The 16472-nt window shown below is 38.5% G+C and overlaps 1 protein-coding gene across 4 annotated transcripts in view; it reads left to right on the top strand.

The window, feature by feature from the left end:
* Window positions 1-15340, top strand: part of pik3r3b (phosphoinositide-3-kinase, regulatory subunit 3b (gamma)) — a 527353-nt gene extending 512013 nt beyond the window's left edge. For all 4 annotated transcript variants that reach the window (XM_080195434.1, XM_080195436.1, XM_080195435.1 and 1 more), the window contains 5 exons: window positions 391-533; window positions 1518-1694; window positions 1816-1890; window positions 4190-4360; window positions 9151-15340. In XM_080195434.1, coding sequence (XP_080051560.1) covers window positions 391-533; window positions 1518-1694; window positions 1816-1890; window positions 4190-4360; window positions 9151-9349 — 765 coding nt within the window. In that variant the 3' untranslated portion in view covers window positions 9350-15340. The remainder of the gene's footprint in view (window positions 1-390; window positions 534-1517; window positions 1695-1815; window positions 1891-4189; window positions 4361-9150) is intronic.
* The last annotated feature ends 1132 nt before the right edge of the window (window positions 15341-16472 follow it).

The raw sequence follows: 16472 nt of genomic DNA, 5'->3' as shown, positions 1-16472 counted from the left end.
TCTCAACAACATTACCACTGAGGTAATGGCCTATACAAAAGTGTTGACCAAAGCCATTGGTAGCAGTGATATTATGGCTATGAGGCTGTCTAAATCAAAATTAAAATAAAATACACTTTTTTTTTGAGAAAGAGTTGCAGAATAGAATTTTGCAATATAATTGAGTGCGCTCCAGGGCCACCATTAAGTACCAAAATACATTCATAAAAGAACATCACATCAATTTCTGACATTTATTGATTCTAGACTGTAGTTTACAATAGAATCCAGTGAAATTACATGTGCATATTACAGTAAAAAATGTAGAATATTTAGTGCAAACTCTATTGAACTGTTTTTGAAATATAACTTGTAAACCTCTTAAAGGTAAAACCAATCTGTCTCTAACAGGAAATACAAATGAAGAGAACTGCAATTGAAGCCTTTAATGAAACAATAAAAATATTTGAAGAGCAATGTCACACTCAAGAGCGTTACAGCAAAGAATATATTGAGAGATTTCGCAGGGAAGGGAATGAGAAGGAAATTGAAAGGTACTTACCAAATCTTCAATAAAAGGAGTAGCCTGTTGAATAGAAGAAGCGCTTCCATCTCTTAAATCTAAAGCAGAATGTTACTTTGAAAGAAGTTATTTGGCCCAACTAGTCCACTTTGCCATTGCATATATTCCACACTTGCCGCCTCCCACCTTACTTCACCCTCTCAGTTTATCCTTACATTACTTTCTCCCTCACGTACCAATCTCATTCCCCTTAAATGCATAGAAGTAATGAATTTGCTCTGAGGTAGCAAGTTCACATTTTCATCACTCTGGATAAAGATATTGCTGATTAATACTTTATTGAATTTATTAGTAGATATCTTATACTTGTGGTTTAGGGCTTCCCCACAAATAGAAACATCGTCATCGTCATATGCACCTAATCAACCCCTTTCGTAACCTTAGAAAATCTTTATCTAGCCGCCTCTTTTTCTTTAGCATAGCCCCCTGTCTGTTCTGTCTTACCATCTCAGTTCATCTTAATAAATTTGGTAAATCTACTTTACACTTCTATCTCTTTTTGTAATGCAGAGACAACTGTGCATAGCACTTTAAATGTGGTATGACCAATATTCTATAAAAGTTTAATATAATAATTTTTTTCCCATTCTGTTCATCCAGCAATGAATCCCAGTGCTTTGTTTGCATTTATGTGATTTTATGAACCTTTCTTAATTTTATTGATTGTGACCCTTAGATGTAGTTTCTCCTCTTCTTCTCAACAGTATGAAAATTTGCATTTGCAAACCAGCAGCTAACCAGATTATTGCTGTTATGCAAAGCCTGAATATATACATGTCAGTTAGAAGGTATATTAGAGGTGAACAACTATGAATCTAGGAAGGAGAAATAGAGCAAATAATTAACATGTACATTGTGACTGAATATGAGTAAATACAAATAGTCTGTCCCATCCACACAATATCATGCTATGCGTTAGATGCCAATAATTGAAAACATTTCACTTGTGTGGTAGGATAATGATGAACTATGAAAAACTCAAGTCTCGTCTTGGGGAGATACACGACAGCAAGATGCGCCTGGAACAGGATCTGAAGAAGCAAGCATCTGATAACCGGGAAATTGACAAGAAAATGAACAGCATCAAGCCTGACCTAATTCAACTGCGTAAAATCAGGGATCAGTATCTGGTGTAAGTAGAAACTGAAAATAAATTATATTGGACTTACTTTTCTGAGGGGCCAAGTATGATTGAACATTGGCAGTATAACAATTAGGATTTACGGCTTTTCCCCCCTTTCTGCATCTTGCAGATGGCTCAATCACAAAGGAGTGCGTCAAAAGCGAATAAATGACTGGCTTGGAATCAAGAATGAAAATGCAGATGAGTAAGTATAATTGTCTTTGTAAATTACATTGCTGGGGAATTCTCTTTTTTCTTTTACCTGAAGCTGAAATGGTTATATAATTAGTCTCATCCTTAATATCTTAAACAAGGTTTTCTATGAAAGCCTGCTGTCTTTCAGTTTGCTCAAATTTAGAAATGGTGGGGAATCTGTGTAAATGGACTGAGTGTAGATTGGAAGGGCTTTGCTACAAAGTCAATTGTTTAAATTTTGAGTCAGAGTAAGGAATTGCTGCGAAGCTGTATGATGAGTTTATTTCTGGAGGTATCTGTTATGTGTTACATCTGGCCATGGTACAGCTCTATTTAAAAAAAAACTATCCTCATTGTTTGTGTACATCTTTGTTAGTTAACAAAATTATCAGGATTGTGATAATGCAACAGGGAAAGCAGTTCAAACTAGAATTTGATATTTCATCTGTAACTAAGAAAAGGATTTACTTTCTTGAAGAAATTCTTCATTGTGATGAATGTAAGCTAAGTCTTAATAGGATTATGTTTAGTTCCTTTATATTTTGATCAGACAGACTTGTATGAATGTGATGGGGAATGGAAGCAAGTGGCAAACTTGTGTGCTAATATCTGGAGAAAAGTTAATAATTTATCAGAAGTGTATCATCAAAACATCATAGCCAAATCTCTAACTCCAGCTCTTTAAATTTCAGATTTACAGAATTTTCTTTTTTATCTTGACATTTGTTTTTGGGAAGAGCAATTTTAAGAATCTTTCCCTGTAGAGACGAATAAATCCAGGAGTTTGTATCCAGTTTTTAAGAATCCAAAAATTGGTTCAAAACATTTGTGCAGTCTCTTCAGATCGTGTGTACAAAGCCATGGTAAAGAATTTTACTGACTGTGCTAGTGATAGCTAATGGCAGACCATTAATTATGCAGTCATTGATAGTGCCCAATTATGATATATTGGGTCCCTTCCAGAGCACTTAATAGGAATGTAAACGTATTGATTTAGATTAACAGACCCATAGTCTAGTTTAGGCATTGAGGGCAAGTAAGTTGCTATAATTCTTCAGGTTCCCAGTGAGAGAACCATATGTAGGCCTCCTAATCAGGATCACCTATTTACATGGGCTTTGATTCAGTTTTGTGGACAACCAAGCTTGCTACTTGATGTATTTGTGATTATACGCAATTATACTAAGTTGATTGGTGCTATAAAGAGGGAACATTTAACTCACCTTGAAATTGCCTTGGCTAAACTACATTTGTGAATTATAAAACAAGGTATGACAACAAGCCACATGAGTTATTTAGTCAGATGACTGAAATATTGTTCTAAGTGATGGATTTTAAGGAGCATCTTAAAGGATGAAAATGAGATAGAGAGGTGCAAGGAGATAATTCTGAAGCTTAGGGCCTGGGCAGTTGAAAACACTGGCACCAGTAGTGGAGCAGTTAAAATTGAGGATGCTCAAGAGGGTAGAATTAGAGGAGCAAAGATATTCTAGAGGGTGATGGGGCTGGAGGAGATGACAGAGGTAGAAAGGGATGAGGCCATAGGGAGATTTGAAAACAAGGATGAGAATTTTTAAATCAAATGTGGCTTGGCTGGGAGCCAGTGCAAGTCAGTGAGCATATGGGTGATAGAGAAATGGGACTTGCTGCGACTACAAAAGGACAACAGAGTTTTGGATTATCTCAAATTTAATAAGGATCGAATGTGGGAGAATAATTCGAATAGTTAAATCTAGACGTCATGAATGAGAATTTCAGCAGCAGATAAGGTGAGATGGAGCAAAGTCAGACAGTGTTTTGGAGGTTGAAATAGGCAGCCTTAATGAAAGCTTGAATATGAAGTCAGAAGCTCACCAGGAATAGCTGTTGTACCAAGGTTGCAAGTAGACATACTTAATCTCTGCCTGTTGCCAAGAAGGTAGATGGAGTCAGTAGCTAAGTAACAGAATTTAGTGCGAGGCTTGAAAACAATGGCTTCAGTCTTCCAGACATGTAATTGGAGGAAGTTTATACTCATCCCAGTACTGGACGTCAGATAATATAGGTAGCTTAGTGACAGCGAAGGAGTTGAGAGATTGTGGTGAGGCAGAGCTGGCTGTTGTCAGTACACATGTGAAAATGAACACTGTGCATTTGGATAACAAAATAGAGATGTAGTTTCCAGATATAGTAAATATTATCTATGTATAGCTCCATTTAATGTAACTAACTAGTTAATCCTGAGCAAAATGGCAAATATTATTCATGTCACTCTGAGAGCACTGTACAAAGCTGAGTCGAATAACTTGTTATAAACAATTTCATCTCAGCACATATTTCATTACTGAAGAAGATGAAAACCTTCCTCACTACGATGAGAAGACCTGGTTTGTAGGAGCTATTAATCGAACACAGGCTGAAGATTTGCTTCGAGGGAAATCAGATGGTGCCTTCCTAATCAGGGAAAGCAGTAAAAAGGGCTGCTACGCCTGCTCTGTGGTGTAAGTATCAGGCTTTGTTATGAAGGAGGCATGTTTATGACTCCTCAAGAAAATCCTATTGTTGATGCCATGTTGAGTCAATATTTTTTCTATCATTAGTCTTTATTACCATGTGTGCAGGTTGTAATTTTGTTTGAAGCGATCTCAACTAGGAATTTATTTGGAGCCTATACCATTAGTTATTTACAAATGTAAATTTTCAAAATTAATGCAAATCTCAAGTTGCAGTTGATGCAGTGTGTTCAGTCCATTTGAAGCACTTCTTATGGTATCTCTTCCTTTTAATTCCCGTTTCCTGTCCATTGTCTCACCAATAATCATCCTACATTACACAGATTTGTTGTCACTCTCAGTTGGCTGGTGTGAAAGAAAAGCAAGGCAACACAGTACAAGATTAGGCACAAATTGTTGGGTGAGGGGTTGGGGCAGAGTTCCCCAAAACAGGATTGGTCAGTGAACAGAACATAGACATGTATGAACTATCCAGTTTCAAGGGCGAAACCACAAAACAAGGTACGAGTTGTTGATTGAGGCAATGAGTGATACAAGCATTAGGTGGAGAAGGTGAGGAATATGCAGGAGTCAGATCCTAACTTTAGCATTCTCCTTTTCTAGGTGAGAGAGAGGTATCTTAAAAATGTTATAGATATATTAATGTCATTTTCTATTCCCTGTTGTTCCATGAAGCTCCTTTTCCCTTAGGCAGACATTTTTTTTCTAATTTTGTTTTCACTCATCCAGTTTCTACAGCTTGGGGCCAGACCAAGGGCAGAGCTCATCCTATGGGAAGCTCGCACTTCAGAACTGGTACCAAGGGATACATTGAAGGCTCTTTGTCTACAAGGCCTGGCACATGACCAGTACTCTGTGGGACAGACTGAACAGTTCGATATGCTTCAGAAGGGATGATTGTGTTGAAAAAGAATGCCTTTCTGCTGCATTCACAATAAACTACAGTAAAAATCCAAATTCTCACCGCCTCAAAGAATTAAAGCAGTCTTTCTTCTGGGAGGAGAGACCTTGGTGGCACTTTGACCAGCTGCATGGATAAGCTTCTATTTATAGTTGCCAAAACACCAAATGGGCAAAAGCTTAAGGGAGATTTTTTTCTTAATTCGGAGGCTATCCAAAATAAGCCACCACATGAAGGAGACATAATGGAAAACAGCTGGATTTAAATGGTATCTAGATCCTTTTAAGAATTGAAATCAGCTTTGCTAAATAGTCAAAGTGCAGACAAATCATGATGAAAACATTAGTTTCCTAAGAAATAGTAAATTTTGATTCAGATCTCTATAAACTTTAACTTTTTAAATTAAAAGGCCATTTTTCTAAACAGTTTGGGCAGAGGGTAGCCTGTAAGTGTAAGAATGATCAAATACTGAAGAATCAGTGTTTGAAAACAGTTGCAAGGGAATCGAGACTAAATACATTCATGGAAGTGAAGATGATGCTTTAAAGTGTAAGTGAGACAGCTCTTTTTTGTGCAGTATAAGTCGTTGTACTTGTGGTCTAAGGCAGCAAAAATAATTCCAAATTTTTAAACATTTGATCTATAAACCATACTAAGAAGCTGAACCTGGCTTTATTAAAAGTAAGAAAGTGGTATCATCTAAGTTTTTAAATACTAGGAAGGAAATCTGAAAGTGACTTTTCCTGGTTCATAATTTCTACACAAAATTAAAGAATATATGTGCAGGCTAAAGTGGCCACATTTTTAACTTAAATGCTTTTGAACAGAGGGGAGTACGGTAGGATGAGAGAAGAATTGGCAAATGTGGACTGGGGGAGCGCGTTGGAAGGTAGGTCTGCTGAGGAGCAGTGGAGGATCTTTAAGGAGATCTTTCTTGGTGCTCAGCAGAAATTTATTCCAATGGTCAAAAAGGACCGTAGGAGGAGAGGTAATAAGCCGTGGATAACGAAGGAGGTGAAGGAAAGTGTTAAATTAAAAGCAGAGGCGTTTAAAGTAGCTAAGAGTAGTGGGCGAGAAGAGGATTGGGAGAGGTTTAAATGTCAACAAAGATTGACAAAGAAGTTGATAAAGAAGGGTAGGAGAAACTATGAAGCTGGGCTAGCGCTTAATATAAAAAAGGATAGCAAGAGTTTTTATAAATATATGAAAAGGAAGAGGCTGGCTAGGGTGAACGTTGGTCCCTTAGAGGATGAGAAGGGGGACTTAGTGGTAGGGGATGGGGAAATGGCTGAGGTCTTGAATAACTTTTTTGTTTCGGTCTTCACGGAGGAGGACGTGAATAATTTGCCGGATGTTAGAGATGGAAAGGTGGTAGGACTGGAGGGTCTTGATGACATTACTGTTACTAGAGAGGTGGTGCTCGACAGACTGGAGGGGCTGATTGTGGACAAGTCCCCAGGACCGGATGGAATGCATCCGAGGGTCCTGAAAGAAATGGCGGAGGTGATAGTGGATGCCTTGGTGGTTATTTTCCAGACGTCGCTGGATTCCGGGGAAGTGCCGGAAGATTGGAAAACAGCTAATGTTACGCTGTTGTTTAAGAAGGGTGCCAGGCAAAAGGCGGGGAATTATAGGCCGGTTAGTTTAACGTCTGTTGTAGGTAAAATGTTAGAATCCGTCATCAAGGAGGAAATAGCGAGGCATCTTGAGGGGAACTGCTTGATAGAGCAGACGCAGCACGGTTTCGTTAAAGGGAAGTCGTGTCTGACAAATTTACTGGAGTTCTATGAGGATGTGTCTCGGGCGGTGGATAGAGGAGAGCCGGTGGATGTGGTCTTTCTTGATTTTCAGAAGGCGTTTGACAAGGTACCTCACAAGAGGTTATTGCAGAAGGTAAGGGGGCATGGAGTTGGGGGTAGGGTGTTAGTGTGGATAGAGGACTGGTTGTCAAATAGGCAGAGAGTGGGGGTCAACGGGTGCTATTCGGATTGGCGGATGGTGACTAGTGGAGTGCCCCAGGGGTCGGTGCTGGGGCCTCAGCTATTTACCATTTATATAGATGATCTGGAGGAGGGAACCGAGTGTAGGGTGTCGAAATTTGCTGATGACACCAAAATTGGTGGAAAGGCAAATTGTGCGGAGGGTGGTGAGAGTCTGCAGAAGGATCTAGATAGGCTGGGCGAATGGGCCAGGAAATGGCAAATGGAATTTAATGTTGGCAAGTGCGAGGTGGTCCACTTTGGTAGGAATAATGGTAGGAAGGATTCTTACTTACGTGGAGAAAAACTGCAGCAGGCGACGGTGCAGAGGGACCTCGGGGTCCTTGTGCATGAGTCGCAAAAACCCAGCTTGCAGGTGGTCAGGAAGGCGAATGGGATGCTGGCCTTCATCGCGAGGGGGATTGAATATAAAAGTAGGGAGGTCTTGCTGCGGCTGTACAGGGCATTGGTGAGGCCGCAGCTGGAGTACTGTGTGCAGTTTTGGGCGCTGTACTTACGTAAGGATATTTTGGTCTTGGAGGGAGTGCAGAGGGGGTTTACTAGGCTGATGCCGGAGTTGAGGGGGTTGAGCTATGAGGAGAGGCTGAATAAATTAGGCTTGTACTCGTTAGAGTTTAGAAGAATGAGGGGAGATCTCATTGAGACGTATAGGATGATGAATGGGATGGATAGGATAGAGGTGGAGAGACTCTTCCCGCTCAAAGGATAGTAGGACTAGGGGGCACAGCCTCAAGATAAAGGGGGGGGGCGGTTTAGAACGGAGTTGAGGAGGAACTTCTTCACTCAAAGGGTGGTGAATCTCTGGAATTCTCTGCCCGTTGAAGTGGTGGAGGCTACCTCGCTAAATATTTTTAAGACACGGGTTGATGGGTTTTTGATGAGAGAGGGGATTAAGGGTTATGGGGAGAGGGCGGGAATGTGGAACTGAGCCAAGACAGATCAGCCATGATCTTATTGAATTGCAGGGCAGGCTCGAAGGGCTAGTTGGCCTACTGCTCCTATTTCTTATGTTCTTATGCTTTCAGGTATGTGGTTCTTTACATCATGTGGCTTCTTACCTGCATATTTGATTTGATTTATTGTTATCACCTGTATTAGTATACTGTGAAAAATATTGTTTCTTGTGCGCTTTACTGGCAAAGCATACCTATGTAGAGGAGAGGATAGTGTTACAGTCACAGTTAGGGTTATGGAGGTAACTTAATGCGAGGTAGATCCATTCAGAAGTCTGGCAGCTGGGAAGAAGCTATTCTTGAATCTATTTGTATGTGTCCTCAGACCTTTTGTATCTTCTTCCCAGTGGAAGAAGGTGGAAGAGTATGAACAGGTGTGTGGGGTCCTTGATTATGCTAGCTGCTTTTCTGAGGCAGCAGGAAGTGTAGACTGGGTGGAAAAGGAATTAGAAAGGAGTAGTTAGGTGAGCAGAAGAGAAAGTCAGAGTGTAAATTGTCTTCTGTCTGCAATGAGCGTCTTCTAGATATGGAGTAGGATTGGCCCTCTGGTTAAATTATCTGTTCCCATGGAAATGGTGTGTGGAACAGGGTTCAGAGATAATCTTATAAAACTAGAGGAGGGGGACAATGACAAAAGCTGAAGAATAAACATGATTTTGATACTAAGGAGTTTACTTTAGATATGATTACAATAAATGTTTATCTAATTGCAGTATTTCAGATATCCATTTAAAATATATTTGTTAAATTTACTTGTTATATCTACTGTTAGAAATTTTTAAAAGGCCTGAAATGTTGCATTTCAACCATTTGTAACTGCTTTATAGTCAAGTTGCTGGTCTTGAATTGAAACAAACTGCTTGCCTAATGTGCTGTCATAAGATTTTGTCTCTTTCTAACAATTGCTTGCATCTTCCCTTGCAGTGCTGATGGAGAAGTGAAGCACTGCGTGATTTACAGTACGCCAAGGGGTTATGGATTTGCCGAACCTTACAACTTGTACAGCACTCTTAAAGACCTGGTGCTGCATTACCAACAAACTTCACTGGTCCAGCACAATGACTCTCTGAATGTGAGACTGGCCTACCCCGTCTACAGCCAGATGCCCTCTCTGCGCAGATGAATGTTTGAGTCGGCAGTGGCAGATTACAGAACACTGAGGGCATTGTACTGGCTGCTTTTGCACAGTGAGTACAGGATATGAACAGGACTGTGGCGTACTCAAGAGTTCAGGTGACCTGGTGCTACCTAAACTCCAACTGTGACTTTGTTTTTTTGCTTTTATTTCAGTCACAGAGAAACACAAAAAAACTGGAAATGTATCTTTTTTTTTGGTTTTTGTTTTGGTGTCATTCGTGTGGAGCTGAAACTCAAGTCCAAACAGTCTGGTGCTGATGGCTCTAGGCTATTCATCGTGAGAGTTTAAAAATCTCCCAACTTTCAGATGTTCTTTTTCATGGAACAGCCCAGTAAGAACTCTGTTAGTCTTAACTTCAGATCTCAACAACATCTAGCGCAACACTTAACAGGAGCATCCAATGTATGAAGAAGACCTCTTTGCATTTTTAGTTTAGTCAACGTATTCTTCTTGAACTAGACTTGACCAGATTATCTGATTTCTTTCACTTGTTGGAGGACACTGAACTCTGTGTGAAAGAAGACCAAAGGCATTCAGGAGAGCTTCTGACAAAAAAAAAGTTTAAAACTGGCAAAATTTGAAAAAAAAAGTTGCACAAAGGGTCATTTTCAATGTACTGGAGTACAAATTTGAAAAAAGAAATACAAATAAAGAACATTTTATGGCTTCTGTGACTCTAGAGCTCTTCACAAAAAAAAATTAACCAAAATGAAAAGACCGGGACATCTTTTGATGTTGGTTTTAGCACTTGATGTTCAGTCAGATGTCTGCAGCCGCACATATTTACACCAAAATGTTAGTGTTTTTTACATGATATTAACATAACTCAAAAATTTTGCAATTTTACTTTGACATTCAACCCAGAAGGTGAGCATCAAAACATTGTTGTAAGGACGCGAGTACTCTAAAGCTTCTTAGAATTAGGCAATGAGGGGTGGATGGGGAATAATCTTGTTTCGTCGTTTGAAAGACAGTGCAATTTCTAATTCTTCTGGATGGCAAAGAAAGACCCTGTAGCTTAAAGGAACTGAAAATGGAGTGAAGGGGTTAAATTAATGGTGATGATTATTTATGTGGAAACCATAAACTCAGTTAGATAATCCTTTGTACTTCTGGAATTCAGTCTGTTCAATATGACTTTGTTATATTCCAATTTTTTGGGGGGAAAGTGGGGAGAAATCTTTAGAGGTTCTGTGAACGGCCTTATTTTAAATGGTGTAAGAGAGTACTTTCTAAGTCCACTGAACATCCTCCCTGGAATGTAATTGAGAATATTGCTTGTCCAGGAAATAAACATGATGCATTTTGTGCAGTTCAAAAAAAAAGTCTGCAGATTTAAGGATAAGATGGCAGCTAGTTTTTCCAGTACTAGTCTTGCTTTCTTGCATCTGATCTTTTTCAAATACCTTTTTCAGATCTGGAATGTTAGCAAACCTTCCATAATATTTTCACAAACAGACAAAGTAATTGTCTTTTTCCTTTTGACAAACATCTACAAGGCCTCGTACCAGTTACTTGTGTTTTCTACAATAAGGCAGGACATAGTCCTCTTTTCTCTCTTCCTGCTCCCCTGAACAATTGTTCTTTTTATGCACCAATATAACCGTTGAAATTTTCATGCCCTTTTTGTTTATTCTATAGATGTAAAAACTAATAACCTATATGAAAAATGTCATTCATTTGAAAATTAAGCCTTGCAGTATGAGCAGACTAGGGTGTGTTCTGTGCACTTTTAATTCTGCTGCCAGACATGAGGAATTTATCGAACCATAGGTGGATAATTAGGATTTTTTTTACGCCATCCAGATGCGATTGATTTTTAAAAGTATGTAGCGGCTTTGATATTATCGCAGACACCTGGTACACTATATGTTAACAGTGAACTTGACGGAAGTAGATACACCCCTAGGCCTCGAGGGCCAAAGGAGTTCAATGAAACATTGCCATTTTATTTTGTGAGGGTCTCTGTTCAACTGCAGACCATGGCCAAAATGGAAGCAGCTTTTTAATTCTTCACTGTGCACAAACTAGTGCTGGTGCTTATCCAGCATGTATTAATGGTGCGGCTGTAACTATGGCCCGCTCACTAAAAGCTCTTTTCTCTGTACTTGAGCAATTCTATTTCTGTTATTGAATGAATGTTTTTTTTTGTACTGGTAAAGTGAATCAGACCCTGGAATGGAGTTGAACATTGTATGTTTTCTGCATTCACTGGAAGTGGGTCGTGTTGGGGGAGGGATGGGTGGGTTAGGTACTTGGAAAAGGATTGAACTGCAAATATTGGAAGTACTATGAAGCATTCTGATAAACTTTTAAGTGTTTTTGCTAATATTTAGAAGTTGGCTTTTTTTAAATGGGTAGTTTATACTTTACCCATTCCTGAGAGAGCCTTTTTTTTAAAATACTAAGGCTGGGTAATTTCGTCATTTTTAAGAAATGTTTAATATCATACATTGTGCAAATTGAGCGCTATTTGGGAAGTTATAGGAATATTGATTCTTTGTAGTGATGACAAGGATGCCATCTTGTGGTTTTAGCCTCCCCCAACCCATTTGTGGATCAGCCCTGGCTGTATTACTAAGACCTCTTTGTGATGGGAGGTGTACTCTCATTGGATGCTTTTGGGGAAAGGACGGGGCAGGGGGAAGTGAAATCAACAGGAAGAATAATCCTGCTCATCATCAGTGCATTTGGAGCCTGACAAAGCTTATGTTATTCTCCAGCCATTGCAACTACAGATAGGCAAGAAGACTGAAAACAAAAATATGAGGATAGGGGCAATGTCCTAAGAGTTTATAAGTTCCAATTGACAGATTTTGTTTCATAAGGTGATAATAAAATTGAGTGCAGACTTGTGTACACACATAATATCTGTGTACTGTTTAATTGGGATTATTAAAAAAGGCAGCATTAAAATTAAATTGACAATTTTTGTCCTGATTTTTCAGATTAGTAGATTTGATTTATTATTTAAGTAAATTCTCTTGTTCATACATAATAGCCAACAATTAAACAAAGTTTGAAACAATCTTAGTCTAAGGGCTTAAATATCTCGAATCTTTTGATTTTTTTTGGAGTTGGTGATTACTCCCTTTTTCCCTGAGTGACCTTTTCTGTTTTTTATTTCCCCACCCCTGAATGATCTGACCTCTCCAAGTACCCTCTTTGAAGTGGAAGGACAGGTCAATATCTTTCCTGACTTTGCAGCACCCTTTTTTATGGCTGTTGAAGTGGGTGAGGAGGAGGGAATGTAAAATAGAGTACTTGCCAGCATCGCATCTCATTCCAGGTTCCGTTCTGATATTTCCTTTTGAACAAAGATAAGTGTCATGCTTGACAGCTTAGTGCAGGGAGAATCTGTTATAAGACATTCTTGAAGCTATTTATATAGAACTTGTAATGGAAGTTTTTAAGAACTGGAATATCCTAGTGTTTCACTCCTGGCTGGGATTAAATGTCTAGCTTGATGAAATTTCTGCAGTAGTAATCACTGAGTGGGGAGCTGGGAGTGGAGTAGTACAAAGTAACACTGAACCCTTCCTTTTGAATTGTTATTCGACTGGAAATATTCAAGGAGATTCACCGCTGCAGTAAATGTGGTTTACGAACTGCATTCAATTCCTTGACACAATGTATTTTACCTGTACGCAATTGAAGTTACCTTGGGAGTTTAGCTTTTCCAGAGTAGTTGGGGGAGAATTGTTCAATTTGTGGCATTGCTTGTAGGGACATGGTGGAAGAATCATGTCCCTTCACCCACAGACTGGACTTCTCAATGCTGTTTTAAAAAAATGTATTTTTTCTTTTGAAAGTGAATTTTCCAGCACCAACGTCATTCATTGAACGTAAACAAATCTTCAATTAAAAACTGAAAGGGGTGAAATTAAGAGGTGCAATATGTTATGTAGCAATCGTTCGCCCTTTCACCTCCGCGGCCTTGGTTTAAATTTGGTGCACACTGTTAGTTAAGCACTCTTGTGTCTGCAAAGGTCCCAAGTAAAATGACAGGACTGCAATACAAAATTGCCCACTAATTGGCATAATTTGATTAGTGACTTGGGCCTGAAAGATGATTTTCAGTATTGGAAATGAAATTAATTAAAATTTCAGAATGATAACATAGCAAGTTGATGAAAAAGAACTAGTAAGGCCAAGCAAAAGGAGCTTTACTCTGCATCCACCTTTTAAACCTGACTATGGACTGCTTGATGCTGATAGTGTGATAGCAATAGGAAACAGTGTTTAGCCTCTATTGATATCTATGCTATTTGAGCACAAAATGTAATGGGGGAGAGAAATTGTCCAAGCAACCCTACGTGATTAAATAATGCGCTGAGTTTTTAAATAATGCCATGTATGATTATTATTCCCCTTGCCAAGATTGCTTGTTTGTGGTATTCAATCAGTTATTCGTGTATGTAATACACAGCATAATGCAAGACCTGATAAAATGAGGAATCCTAAAGGACTGAGATTGATTGGAGTCAGTAGATCATCCTTAACCAAAAGAGAAAAATGATACTGTTGTATCTACGGTACTAAACAATCTTAAATAAATATTGAAAATACCAAATTCTAACTGAGTTGCAGCAATATTTCCCCTCATCTTCATAATGACTGCATCAAGCTTCTCAAATTGGTTGGAAATTTGAGACAATATGCTACTGTATGACTTGTATTTCCACATCCCAACAATAGAATAATATCTCTGACTTCAATCCACTGTAACCTTTCCAGGTTACTAATTTGTCATTTAATTTGAAAATAGTGTTGAATTTAGTTCATGGCCATTAAATTGAGGCTGTCCAAATTTAATTCAGTTGCACTTTGAGCTGTTGGACTCTGAACGCCAATTCTAGGTTTGATTTTGGAAGGTGAAGAGGCAGGAAGTAAATTTGCATATCTTACTGCATCACCATCTTCTGGTATCTAAGCTCTCGTAGTAGTTGTTTTTCCAACACTTATGGAGAAAGCACATTATTTGTAATAAGTTGATGACAAAGAATTCCCAGCCTTAGTAGAAACTCTTCATTTTTGAGCAACACCGCAGTTTCAATGCCATAGTCACCAATTGTTAATTTAAAGTGTTCCGAGATTATTTTTTTAATGCCTTTTAGTCAGTATTGCACATTTTTATTTTAAGAAAAGCTAGATGCAGCGAAGTGTGCTTTCAAGTTCTTTTTACGAACACTTTAAAGACAAAGTTCTATCCTGATGATACTTGCTTTATTTGAATGATTATATTCTTTGATCATTTTAATTTTTTATGAAGAATTGGATTGTTTTGGTTCTCTGCAGGACAGAAGGCTTTACACGATTTGTTCCAGGCAGTGGGGTCAAAAAAGACATTTTTGTGCGTTCTCCTTTCTCTTTGTCTTGCTCTGTCTGTTGTTCTCCCGTATTCTCTCTATTTCTTGCTGTCTCTTGTTCTGTCGGGTTCTTGCTCTCTTGCGTTCTCTCTCTCTCTCTCTCTCTCTGTGTTCTGTCTTTTCGCTCTTTTTTGTTAGAGAAGAAAAATTCATGCACTTTTCAAAGACAAAAACCCAGCATGTAACTTAAGTATGTTGACTGTTGTATCTGTGTAATTCAGCTTTGTTCTGTCTGTAAATGGTGTAGTTTAATATGAACTTATGTAGCTTACAAGAAAAGGTCACATCGTGCATTACAACTAATAGAATAGCATCTGCTCCCAGTCCTGGTATATTATACTTTACAGATAACTGTATACTGCACTAGGTTGTATCAGTTGTACAAATCTCTGTTCCTAGTCTGCAGCTGAGTCTTTTGTGACACCAATAACTGGTCACAGCATGTATGGGATTTTCTGCATTTATAAGCATTGACTCTGTGTTTCACTTTCGACACAGTAACTGCTACTGTCTTCAGAATTTTTGTGATTTTTTTTTCCTTTTTTGTCAAGTTGCCATAACTTCATATTCATCTATCTTGCAGAATAAAAATGTATTTTGTTCAGAATCAGTGTGAAGGGTTTAACTTTTCAACAAAAATAAAACCAGTACCACCCATTAATTTCTCCTTTTGCACAGTTCCTGATATCTTGTTCTGTTAGAAGAAAGATTCAAGAATGCTCCTGCACCAAGCAAAATTTCAGATATTTTGGTTTGAAGGATTGGATTTGATGCAGTTCGGTATTATTGGTTATCAGACACATTTACAACTTCCAAAATTTGTCTTTCTCCTGTGCTACTGATGTCACATCAGTTGTGATGTTATCACCTCATAATGCATTCCTTGGACTTTAGTTATTTTCCAGGATGGTAAAGTTATGTTTAAATCTATTTAAATTTAGTACATGCACATACATCAGGTACTTATTGGGGAATAATAGGATGCTATGTTTATGTCAATTGTAGAAAAGATCTTTATTATCTCACTGATGGGAGATACATGGCTTAAATTACAATGGTGATTACATTCAAATGTACTTCATTGGTTAGAGAGAGCTTTTCATTGTTGGCTGCCCCTGACTTTGAGGATGACATCTACTCAGAATCACGACTTTCTGCCATAGACTCTTATGACTGAACAGGCCAATGTTTGACCTGCAGATCATTGGACAGGACGGACAGAATATCCCATATGATTGTCAGATCCAGAGTGCAGGATTTCCTTTCTTTCTTTTCTTCTCTGCCACTGCTTTTGTCTCATCAAGGCGTTTAAACTCTAAACGTGAGCCAATCTGATGGACAAGTACCACCCTTTTGAACCATCAGTAGTATGCTCCTGCACTGCAGTGAGACCTGGACTGTGTCTCAATGGCATATAAAAGCGCCAGAGATGAGAGTGCTTTGGAATGCCCTGGCATTATAAAAGGTGTTACATAAATGAGCATCTTTCTTGTGTGGTAGTAACAGTGGAAACATTCGAGACTTACAGGGTAGATTGCAAATGATCTGGTCTTTTGAAGCTGTTCTTTATATGTGTATCAAACACCAGTTGTCCCTTTAAACAAGACTAAAAATGGATGGAATTACAATACTGAGTGTGCATTTGAATGGGTATAATTTTTAAAAATATATAGAAGCGTTGCAATTGTGTAAAACAAAAGCTAGTTTGTTACTTTTTTTTTAAATACCCACTTTTGGAG

Source organism: Carcharhinus amblyrhynchos, chromosome 9, assembly GCF_965287045.1.
Source record: "Carcharhinus amblyrhynchos chromosome 9, sCarAmb.v2.hapA, whole genome shotgun sequence".
Classification (NCBI taxonomy): domain Eukaryota; kingdom Metazoa; phylum Chordata; class Chondrichthyes; order Carcharhiniformes; family Carcharhinidae; genus Carcharhinus; species Carcharhinus amblyrhynchos.
The sequence above is the reverse complement of the archived record's forward strand: the minus strand, read 5'-3'. Positions and strand labels throughout refer to the sequence as shown.